General features: G+C 46.9%; 1 protein-coding gene across 1 annotated transcript in view; it reads left to right on the plus strand.

Annotated features, from left to right (window-relative positions):
- The first annotated feature begins 9,534 nt into the window (after positions 1-9,534).
- SHC4 (SHC adaptor protein 4) overlaps positions 9,535-12,076 on the plus strand; it is a 128,883-nt gene continuing 126,341 nt past the window's right edge. Inside the window, exon 1 of the mRNA XM_022587155.3 lies at positions 9,535-10,860. Within this exon, the coding sequence (XP_022442863.1) occupies positions 10,276-10,860 (585 nt within the window). The 5' untranslated portion in view covers positions 9,535-10,275. The remainder of the gene's footprint in view (positions 10,861-12,076) is intronic.

The raw sequence follows: 12,076 nt of genomic DNA on the forward strand, positions 1-12,076 counted from the left end.
ACGTGCAGCAATGAAGACTCAAGGCAGCCAAAAATAAATAAATAGATAGATAGATAAATGTCTACTATGCAGCATTACTGTAAGGACTAAGTGGGTGTGTGACACAGAGTAGGCCATCATTATGAGCTAGCCATTATTATTAGAACAGAGGCCAGAGGGAGGAGAAGAACTGAACCCTACCAAGGCTGAACAGGTATTTAAGGGGAAATTTAAATTGATATTTAAAGAGAATAACACAAAATTACCAAGGTTACCAGGTTTGCACTTAGTCCACTCATGGTGGAAGAACACCGATTTTCTCTTGTGATTATCACATCTGCAGAAGCCATCACATATCTTCACTCATCAGTATTGCAAAAGCAGTTTGGGTAGGGAGTGTGTAAGTTACAGGAAAGGCTCACGATATCATCTAATTCTGATATCAGAATTAGATGGGGCAAACTTTTTCTACCATTTATTTATTTACTTATTTATTCAGGTTATTGTTGTTGTTGCTTTTTTAATCTCTGTGTGCAAAATGCTTCTTCCCCCCTGATTCTTAGTACTAAGTGTCTGTATTTGTTTCTATTGTTGCCATTAAAAAATTGCCACAGATTTAGCAGCTTAAACGACACAAATGTATTATTTTAACTTCCCACAGGTAAGTGTATTTCTGGCCACCAAAGTCCACATCTGTCCCACGTGCAAAATACACTCACCTCATCCCAAATTCCCCCAGAGTCTCAACTTATTACAGCATCAACTCAAAGTCCAAAATCTCATCAGCTCATAAGGTTTAAATCTCATCATCAACTCAGGTATGGGTGAAGCTCTCGGAATGATCCATTCTGGGGCACAATTTCTTTCTACCTGTGGACCTGTGAAATTAAAGAAACAAGTTACCTGCTTTCAAAATATAATGGTGGGACAGGCATAGGATAACAGTTATAGGTATTTCAGTTCAAAAAGGGAGAAAGTGGAAAGCAAAAAAGAGTCATTTGTCTCAAGTATTTCTAAATCCAGCTAAACAAATTCCATTAGGTTTCAAGGTCTGAGAATAATCCTTTGTGGCCTGTGGCTCTGTCCCCTGGACTCATGGCTCTGCCTTCTGTCATCTTTCCTTTTTCATGAAGGGTAGCGTGGGTTTGCAGCTGGGAGTAGTTTTATCAGCCTGTTTCCTACCTATAGAATTTTTGGAGTTTGACAACCTTCAACTAGAAGGTTTGACAACCTTCTTTAATTTTGGACTTTCTCTGTCCATTTCAGTTCAAGCTGGAAGGGTTTCTGCTGGCATGACATTCTCAAGAACCTTGTGGGTCTCCCATGTATGTAATGCGGATTTACTCCCTTAGACAAGAGGCTCATTCACAAACCTTTCCTAGGTAATCCCATTTCTATTTTTGGCTTTCGTTTATATGGCTGAGAGAACAGACCTTAAACTCTCTAGTTTGATTGAGGGTATTTATGAGGCACATCCTTAATCCAAGGGCCTTTTGTGACTTTATTCTCTGACCTTTTGATCTTTCCAATATGTCACACCTTCAGCTTTTTCTGTAGAGTGCACATTTCCAACAGTGAATCTTTTAATTTTAGCACCTTGCCATCCAGATACTCTGAGAGTTTTCAAAATGATAAAAATCCTGGTTCTTCTTTGTTTAACAGTTCTTCCCTCAATTTATCTCTTTCCTCTTACATTTTACTAAACCAGCAAGAAGAAACTAGAACTCACTTTCAACACTTTGCTTGGAAATCTCCTCTGCTAAATGTCCAATTTTAGTTTTTACAAATCCTGCTTTCCGCACAACTGCAAGACACAATTCCACTAAGCTTTTCTTTTTTTAAAAATTTTATTTATTTATTTATTTATGGCTGTGTTGGGTCTTCGTTGCTGTGCGCAGGCTTTCTCTAGTTGCAGCGAGCGGGGGCTACTGTTCATTGTGGTGTGCGGGCTTCTCATTGTGGTGGCTTCTCTTGTTGCGGAGCACGGGCTCTAGGCACGTGGGCTTCAGTAGTTGCGGCACATGGACCCAGTAGTTGTGGCTCACAGGCTTATTTGCTCTGTGGCATACGGAATTTCCCGGACCAGGGCTTGAACCCATGTCCCCTGCATTGGCAGGCAGATTCTTAACCACTGGGCCACCAGGGAAGTCCACCACTAAACTTTCTGCCACTGTATAACAAGGATTCTCTTTCCTTCAGTTTCTAAGGGCTTGTTTTTTAGTTTCTTCTGAGACCTCATAGGCAGTACCTTTAAAGTCCATATTTCTAATAGTAATCCACTCAAAAGAAATCTAGACTTTTAAAATCATTCTTCCAGCCATTGCCTGTTGCCCAGTCTGAAAGCCACTCCATTTTTTGTATTTGCTACAGTGGCACTCCACACCTGGTATCAAAATCTGTATTAGTTTTCTATTGCTGCCACAACAAATTACCACCAACTTATCTTCAACAACGTAAATTTACTAACTTACTACTCTGCACATTAGAGATCTGCCATGGGTCTTACCAGGCTAAAATCAAAGTGTTGGGAATGACATATATACACTATTATGTATAAAATAGATAACTAATAAGAACCTGCTATATAAAACATAAATAAATTAAATTAAAAAAAAAGTGTTGGCACAGCTGCATTCCTCTCTGGAGGTTTTAGGAAAGCATCGAGAGTTTTGTTTATTTGTTTTTTGTTTTTGCTCATTTGGGTTGTTAGAATTCAGTTCTTTGCAGCTGTAAGTCTAATACCCCTGTTTCTTTGTTGGTTGTCAACTGAGGGCCCCTCCTAGCTTCCTTGACTCATGGTCAGCCTTCTCCTTCTTAAAAGCCAATAACGGCAGGTTGAGTCCTTCTCAGGTTTCAAATCTCTCCTCCTTTTTCTGTCTTAAATCTCCCAGCTCTTTCCACAGCTGGGAAGGGTTCTTTGCTTTGAAAGTGTCATGTGATTAGCTTGGGCCCACCCAGATAATTCCCCCATCTCAAGATCTGTAATCTTAATCACATTCTGTGATATTGTGATTTATAGTAAGAAATATATATTTGGTCTAAAACCTATAAAATTTCCCAAGTGATGAGAGCATCAAAGTTGTTTCTTGTCATATTGACGAAGTGAGTTTTGGAAAGCACGTAAGAATGGGAGCTGGTTGCCAAGGGAGGCGAGCATGTCATTAGAGGGTTGGAAGTTTTAGTTCTAGCCCTCAGCCTCTGGGGAGGGGAGAGGGCTGGTGGTTGAATAGACTGCCAGTGGCCAGCAATTTAATCAATCATGCCTATGTAATGAAGCCTCCATAAGAACCCAAAAGTATGGTGTTCTGAGAGCTTCCAGATTGGTGAACACCTGGAGATTTAGAGAGCGTTGTACACTCAGGGAGAGCATGGAAGCTCCATGCCCTTTCCGCACACCTTGCCCTATGCATCTCTTTGAGCTGACTGTTCCTGAGCTATATCCTTTCATAATAAACCAGTTATCTAATAAGTAAAATGTTTCTCTGAGTTGTGTGAGCTGCTCTAGCAAATTCATCGAACCCAAGGAGGGGGTTGTTGAGACCTCCAATCTATAGCCTGTCGGTCAGAAGCGCAAGTAACAACCTGGGCTTGGGATTGGCATCTGAAGTGGAGGGCAGTCTTGTGGAACTGAGCCCGTAACATGTGCAATCTGATGTTATCTCTGGATAGAAAGTGCCAGAACTGAGTTGAATTGTAGGACACCTAGTGGTGTGGGGGAAACACCCCCCCCCCCGCACACATTGGAATCTGGTGATTAGACCACCTTTTACATTTGCAAAGTTTCTTTTACCATGTTTCTGATATTAGGACATGGATGTCTTTGGGAGTCTTTAGTCTGCCTACCATACTGTCAGCACCCATATCTGAACCCAGGTTAGTCTGACTATGTTTGGACTTTTTTCACCAGACTCCGTAGTTATTTCCTAATTGCCCAGAGGCTCTGCTCATGTTGTACCCCTGTTCTTGCCACTGTGTTTGTATCAGATAATAATGCTTTGGGCCATAAGTAACAGGTACCAGATAACCAAGAGCTGCTTGAGCTGCTTAAAGCAGTAAAGGTTTATTTTTCTTATATAACAATGTATCTAGGGATGATTGCTGGTCTTGTTGCAGTGATTCAAGGATTTCAAGACCATTGGCTTGATAACTTGGTTGGTCTTTCTTTCATGATTGCAGTATGACTGCCACAGCTCCAGATGGCACATCCACATTCAGGATAGGAAGACGAGGGAAAAGGGAGGGGAGGCTCCAGTTTTCTCTGCCCCTTTTGTCAGGAAAGGAGGTGTTTTCTCAGAAGCCCCCATGAAACTTTCATTACATCTCATAGACCAGAACTGTGTCACATGCCCTGACACCCTGCAGTTGCAAGGAAGCCTGAGAAAGTGGGTATTCAGCTTTTCCCAGTAGAGGTGGGCAAAGGAAAAGAGGATTGGAAATGAAGTTTGGATTAGCCAACTCATAATGCCAGAGTTTCAATGGGTCCAGGACCCTGTCTTTGCCTTCTTCTCTTGCCAATCCACAGTTAGAATTGGAATCCTGCTCCTGGGTCAGACACCTCGTGATGACTGTGCTCTGACCACCTGTCCAACACCCACACACTCTTTGTAAGATATCCCTAACCCCAGTTAACCACTTAGAATGCCATCTGCAGGGATCTGGATGCACTTCCTGTCACTGTCTGCTGCTGGCCCTGGAAGCACCTGGCCACCTTTCAGAGGCCTAGAGACTCCACCAGTCCCTTTGGCTATGTACAAATAAGCTTCTGTTCTGACAGCACCTGTTTTTAAATGGGTCATTTTAAAGCTTTGTGTGTGTGTGTGTGTGTGTGTGCAACATGGTGCATGTGCATACAGAAATAAGGGGAAATGGGCCACGTTGACCAAAGACGTTTTTTTTCTATGCTAGCTTTAAATTCTATTTAGGTAGAGGTTCTTCTGAAAATATTACTATGGCAGAGATACTATTTTCTATCACAATATCCATTCTCCTCTCCTTCCTCAGTAACAGACTATGATTTTATGTGCAGCAGCCATGCACCCAGACAAGAGACTTCTTCATTCTCAGATAAACAAGACTTCATTTTCTCTAGTTGCAGCCATGTGACTAAACTCTGGCTAATGTGATGTAAGTGGAACATTCTGTTGGGCTTCTAGGAGGTTTCTTTAAAGAGAGTGGGCATGTCCTTCTTTGTCCTTTCATCCATTTTGCTGCCTGGAGTGGAGATGAAATAGCTGGAGCTCTATCTGCCATTTTGGACTATGAGGAAAAGAGATATGCTTTAAGGTTGGCCAAGAGCTGACACTCTCCTTGGACTTCCCACCTCCAGGGAAATAAATTTTTTTGTTCAAGCCACTCTTCTTTAGAATTTTTGTGTTATTTTCAACTGAACCTGACCCTAAGTAACTCATCTATTTTTCGTCTGCATGATGTCTAACTCTACATAGCACTTTCAGGTACCTTATCTCATTTTCAACAGATGGGAAAATATCCATTTTCCTGTGCTGTTTCTAGCTGGCCCTGGTTCCATGAGAGCCAGTGAGGGCCAACAGCAACCATCAGAGAGCTATTTACCTACCAAAGTTGAAGACTGTGGGAAAACTGGAAACATTTGGTTCAGGAGGCAAAAAGAAGATGTTGCTTTCAGAGTTAATGACAACTCTGGGGAGAACTCTGCCTCCGTTTTTCAAAGCTAGGCCGTGACTCTCGGAGACTCAACCCTTGTTCACTATCTCACTACCCCATGTTTAAAAGGGTATTGGTCTGGGGCTTCCCTGGTGGTGCAGTGGTTAAGAATCTACCTGCCAATGCAGGGCACATGGGTTCGAGCCCTGGTCCAGGAAGATCCCACATGCCACGGAGCAACTAAGCCCGTGCACCACACCAACTGAGCCCTCATGCTGCAACTACTGAAGCCTGCATGCCTAGAGCCTGTGCTCCACAACAAGAGAAGCCACCACAATGAGAAGCCATTGCAATGAGAAGCCTGCGCACTGCAACAAAGAGTAGCCCCCACTTGCTGCAACTAGAGAAAGCCCGTGCGCAGTAATGAAGACCCAAGGCAGCCAAAAATCAATTTTTTTAAAAAAGGGTATTTGGTCTCTGCCAAGAGCTTTTTATGAATATTGTCTTGCGGAAAATTTTTTTCCTGAAACAGAGCTTCAGCAGTGCTTTCACGCCTCACTGATAGGCTGTTGGATTCACCCTCAGTGGAAATTCTTCAGGAGTAGGTATTGCCCAGTGACTGTTCTTCAGGAGTGGCTCTGCTTTGTGATGGACACGGTATCAGTGGCTGGAGTAGGAGTCCTAGCCTCTGGTGCCACCTGCTCCGCTTTGTTCCAAAGTAGCAATTGGTCTACCATCTCCCAGAGTTATTTTTGTCTTGTTCTATCTCCACCCCCCTATACTCTCTAGCACACCCTTCCTCCACCCCAAATCCCACACTGGGTTCTCTTCCAAAGCTGGGCAGGCATCTTTGCCCAGGTCCCCTTCTCCTCCACTCCTCTAAGAAATCCTAGCAGGACCTGGCTAATTCTATCATGGCCCAGCCTGACCCAGCACTTCCTTGAAACTACCTGTTCCACCCAAGTAGCCCAGCCAGGGCAGGCTGTCCCTTAAACTGACACTTTGATTCACAACAGGCTCCCTTGGAGGGGGGCAGTGTGTCTCAAAGCAGAGGAGGCATACACAGTGGCCTAAGCAGAACCCTGCTTTCCAAGGGCAGTGATGAGAGGGGTTAATGTACTCTGATGGTTTAACGACAATAATGGTTTTTCTTATGTATCATTCATATTTTTATTCCTAACAGTCCTGTGAGGTATTTCAGGCAAATTTTATAGGTATGATCTCCAAAGAGGAGAGGGGAGCAAAAGCTGACATGTAGTGAGCACCAAGTATGAGTAGTTAGGTTCTTGTGCACACTGGCTGTCACCCTTCCCAGCAGGGAAGGGTACGTGCCTGAAGTGAGCCAGCACTCAGTTCTACACGAGACCCCCCATGGGGCTCGCACAAGCCAGTAAACTGGAGTGGCTTACTATAAACTCGGAACCTTGACTGTGTCTTCTGTAGTGTGGAGACGGGATCTAGACTTGAGCTCTCTGGTGTCCTGGGCGGCAGCGGAGTCCAGTGGCTACCAGCACAGGCTCTGCAGCCAGGCGGAGCTGCTGGAGGGATCCTGGCCTCATGTTCAACAGCCAGGGGACCTTGCCCAAGTCGCTGACCTTGCTCTGAGCCTATATTCCACATCGGTAAGGCGGTGATGAAAATTGTGCCGGCCTCCGACATCTGTTATAATGATTGAATGTGAGTGCAGGTAAACTGTCTTTTGTTCCATCATTAGTAGCTCTTGTTAATATTATTTTCATCATTACTAACTGAAGAGGACGTTCTGACATCCTGGGAGAAAGGAAGCCATCGGCCTTGCCCACCCACCCACCCACCTGGAATGGAGATCTTACTCAGTTAAGGAGCCTGCTCTGGGGCTGTTGGGGTAGTTTTTCAGCTTCCGTCTTTGGGCTGAGAGCTGCCCAGCCGGCCTGGCTGGGCCTCTGAGGCTGTTCCCCACTCCCCAGTTGCAGATCTGGTTTCTCTCACCCTCATAAAAGGCCCCGGCAGAGATGCCTACCAGAGCCAAGATCTCCAGGGTCCCTAGGGACAGAAAAGCAGCCCACGGTGGCCATGGCTGCTTTCTTATCTTACCTGGTCCCACTTGGTTCCCCTCCCTCTCCTCCCCAGCCCTTCTAGGATTCATTCCTCCTGAGGGACGGGGGCTGGTCTGAGCCCCTGGAGTGTGGCCGGCACAGTGCCTGCCTGGGTGAGCAGGCCGCCTGGGCACCCCGTCCTCCAGGCATGAAGACCTCAGCCAGGACTCACACAAGCCGGGCGGGCTCCTGTTTATCCTTCCTTCTCCAGGCCCACACAAGTGTTAGGAAATTGTTTCTCTGAACAGTGTTGGCTTTCTCAGCTTCTCCTACTTTGTGCTAATTTTTCTTTTTAGCTGCCTTGGATGGTGTAGGCTGTACTCTGTAGGGGGTAAGAGTGCCAGCTTCAGGGGCAGGCAGCCCAAGTTCCAATGGCCTTTCTTTACACTGCCAGTCATGTGCTTGGTGAGGCATGCCCCATGTCTGGGGCATGGTGCCAAGTGCCTTACAGGGATTAGGATTATCTCAGGAGCTCTTCTAACATCTCCACTAGGTGGCTGCTCCTAACAGGTGAGGGCATTCAGGCACAGAGAGGTAAACTAGCTTTCTCAAGACACCAAGGAAGGGACCCTTGTGAGAGAAGGAGAGAGGTGGGGAGGAAAGAAAATGAGGAAGGTTACTTCACAGTCCTGCCCAGAGCCTGTCTCCTCAGCCCCAGGGATGTGGAGTCCAGCTGGCTTAGCCACTCTTCAGTTTTGCCAGGAGGAGGTGTGAGGGCAGAGAGGGAAGGTCAGTGAGCATTGACGGGAAGATTTATGAAGATGCAAAAAAAGGCCTTCCCAGGGAAAAACCATCCTAACAGTTTTGGTAGGTGGGATGTGAAAAGGTGCAGAATTTCTGTGGGGGAGGAGGAAGCCAGCAAGGATGCCTTTTCAGCTGCTTACAAGTAACCATTTAATTCAGAACCTGTGTTTGGATCTCAAGGGAACTCAGGCCACCAAAGTCATAAAAACACATGAGCCTAATGCAGCCTTGTGGGCAATAAGACGGTGAAGGTGGCATCCCTGATTCCCGTGGCTGCCGGTTTGTTTTGATTTTTGGATTAATGTTCAGTTTCAGATGCAAGAGCCTTGGCCCACCAAGAAATGTAACCTTCAGCCGAGATTTTCTTGTCTCTTCTGATATGTGATTTCACATCCTCTCAGTGCTTCAGCAGTTTCCTCTTCTCCATTCCTAAAAGAACCTGCATTTCCCTTTCTCAGCTCCCTTCCTGGCTTCCTGTGTGCTAAGCCTCTTGCAGTTGTCATCATGTCTTCAGAATGCATTTGATAGGTACAGGAAGTTGCACCAGACGGGAGATGGAACCAGCAATCAATAAAAAAAGAACTATGTTTCTAAGAAAAATGCATCATGTCTTCCCCCAGGAGTTGTGTACCATATGTCCTAATATCCGTGGAACAATGGGTCTAATTTTTAGCTCTTCTGCTTGGCTTTCCCGGTCATCTCAACAAAAAAGAAAATGGACCTTTTAACGTGCTGCCCAGCTAGCAGATGATTTACACTAAAGATCGCCTTTCCCTTTAACCCTTTCCTCAGATATCATAAAATAAAATCTCTCCTTTCTCTCCCTCCAGCTTTATTTCTCCTGGCTACTAGTTTAGTATATTTATGGTGCATGAGTCATCAAGCTGCCGCCTGATTGGATAAAAACCAAGCACCCCTGAGACCATCAGTCAATTACAGCTATTCTCAGCTTCATTCACTGATTTATTAGCTTGCACACACAGAGAGAAATTCATTCAGCAAAGTTCATTCATAAAAATTTCAACACTCTGCCTATCATCCTGCACATCTCAGCCTTCTGTTGCAGATAGGCTCCTGAAAGAAGCTCTGAGGGGAGTCGGGGAGGGAGGGAAGCTCGGAGCCAGGGTGGGCAGGCTGGGAGGGGATCTGAAGAACACGGGGGGATCACAAGTCCCTGAAATAATGCGGAGCAGCGCCTGTCACTAGCACTCCTGGCTTGTGGCCCAGAAGGGATGCATGACAAGATCTTCCAAGAGAGGGCAGCCATCAGAAGAAACGAACCCAGGCACAAGGGCCTTTGGCCCACATATACATTTTCTTTGCTCCTTTTTTAAAAAATGAGCAATCACTGGAACAAGTAAAGGGTTAATGAGCCAGACATTGCCCCGCCCTGTGGGAACCGGAGGGAGCAGGTTTGAAAGTTCCTGTGTGCAGAAGGGGAGGCTGGGGGGTAGGGGGCGTTAAATATTTCTGCAAGGCTCCCGCACCGCCAGCGATGCGGCGGGACCGGCTGGCCGGGTGCGCGGCCCCGTTCCGTGCCTAAGAGTTGGCCGTGAGCGGTTGCCGCCACCGCCGCGAGCCTGGGTCCAGGCTTTCCCAGCAAGGAATCCGACGCGAGAACACCGGGTGCCGCCGCTGGGCCAGGGAGGGACTGAAATCAGCTGGGAAGGCGTTTTCCCCTGGGCTGTTACCCTCGAGGACCCGGAGCCGAAGCGGGCGAGGGCGAGAACGGAGTTGGAGAGGTGGCAGCCGCCAAGTTGCACGGGGCGTTGAGGCATTTGCTTTCCGCACTGTTTATCTAGCAGACGACGAGGCGATTTATGCAACAGTATCCTGTTTCAGCACTGCCAAGGCTATGCGAGAACGCGGTCCGGACAGCCTGGCAGGACTCGTGCTGTATGTAGGACTCTTCAGGCACCCCGGGATGCTGCACAGGGCCAAGTATAGCCGCTTTCGGAATGAGTCCATCACGTCCTTGGACGAAGGCAGCCCCGGAGGCTCGGGGGGGAACAAGGGCTCGCCGCAGCCTCCCTACCCCGCCCTGGCACCTCACGTGCCGGCTGAAGATGCCACCTTGGCGTCCCAGGAGAGCCCCACCCCACTGTGCACCTTGATCCCTCGCATGGCCAGCGTAAAGCTGGCCAACCCAGGCACCTTGCTGAGTCTGAAAAACTTTTGCTTGGGTACCAAAGAGGTACCTCGACTCAAGCTCCAGGAAAGCCAAGACCCGGCTCCCAGCAGCCCGGCTTCCCCTGAAACCAGTCTGAATAGGGCCATGCCAGCACCTCCGCCTCAGCGGGACGCCCTGGGGCACAGGGCGACCTCTTTAACTCCTGATGCCTGCCCCCTTCCCGGCCCTGGGGAGCCAACCCCCGGGAGCAGGCAGGACAAGCACTTTCTGCGGCACCTGTTGGGGATGGGCATGAACTACTATGTGAGGGTAAGTCCATTTTCCTGTCTGCACCCCTTCTACAAGGGGCACCTTCTCTGCTTTCTGAAAGGGGCTGCACATCACCTGGCCGGGTTCTAGGTTTGGATAAGACATTGTGTGGCTGGAGGGAGGGGAGGAGGGAGGCTGAGCTTACAGGTTTCCTTACAGATATCTGGCTTGTATTGGAGTCACACAACTTTTGGCTCAGGGGCATGAACTGGTGCTAGCTCATAGGTAGTTGCCAGGTGTAGGGGCAACTTCTCATAGAGACAGCTGAGATGTCCCCACTGGACTGATCATTCTGGCCAAGAAAACTCAAGAATTTCAAATCTAATTAGTGATTGAGACCCCATAAATTTTACTGGCCACTGTGCTTCAGTAGAGATTTTTGTGCTAGAGGAATACATGGTGTGTAAGGGACTTGTATTATTTTTGAAAATCTAATTCAGCATTTAACAAACACTTCTCAGAACATGGCTGAGCTTCTAGCCTTCTGCTAGGAGCTAGTCTTAGGTCTTCGGTGCACATTTTTTGTCTTTATTGCCTACGCTGTGCCCACTGGTCCTTGCCCATGAGCTATGTGCAAAATCAAGGTCTTTACTGGCCTTGCATCTGCCCTTTTCCATTCCAGATCTGGGTAAACGAAGAATAGAAGATTTGGCCTCTGCCCTTCTAGAGCTCACATTTCAATCGGGGAGACCAACAAATGCATGTGAAATAATAAGAGGACAATATTTAGCAATAGATATCTGGTGTGAGAATGCTGAGGGAATTCAGAAAAAGGGAAAGGTTGTTGTGGTCTGGGATTCATTCATATGGGAAACCTTCAGGAGAAGGTGCATCTTGGAAGAGCCATCAGATTTTTATTGGCAGAAAAGGGGAGACTCCTGGCAGGGCAAGAATATGAGCAAAGCCCAAATGGCAGGTATCACTGTGGTGGCTGCAGGGGAGCATCACACTGGGCGTAACTGGAGAAGAGAGGGGATGCTGGAGGGTAGTGGGTGATAGAGAATATGGCTGGCACATAGTTTATGCTCAAACAAATTTGAGTCAGATAAAGACATCCAGATCTCGGATAGCTTGGGGAGGAGGGAGCAGCTGACCAAAGCTCTTAATGCTGTACGGGGAGTTTGTAAACACTCTGATTCATAAACAGAAACCATCATAGGTTTGTAGGCCAACTATAACGTGATGAAAGTGGTTTCAAAAAGATCAGCCTGTGCAT

This window comes from Delphinapterus leucas, chromosome 2 (genome assembly GCF_059928025.1).
Source record: "Delphinapterus leucas isolate spDelLeu-1000000601 "Yukka" chromosome 2, BTC_Dleu_Yukka2, whole genome shotgun sequence".
NCBI classification, from domain to species: domain Eukaryota; kingdom Metazoa; phylum Chordata; class Mammalia; order Artiodactyla; family Monodontidae; genus Delphinapterus; species Delphinapterus leucas.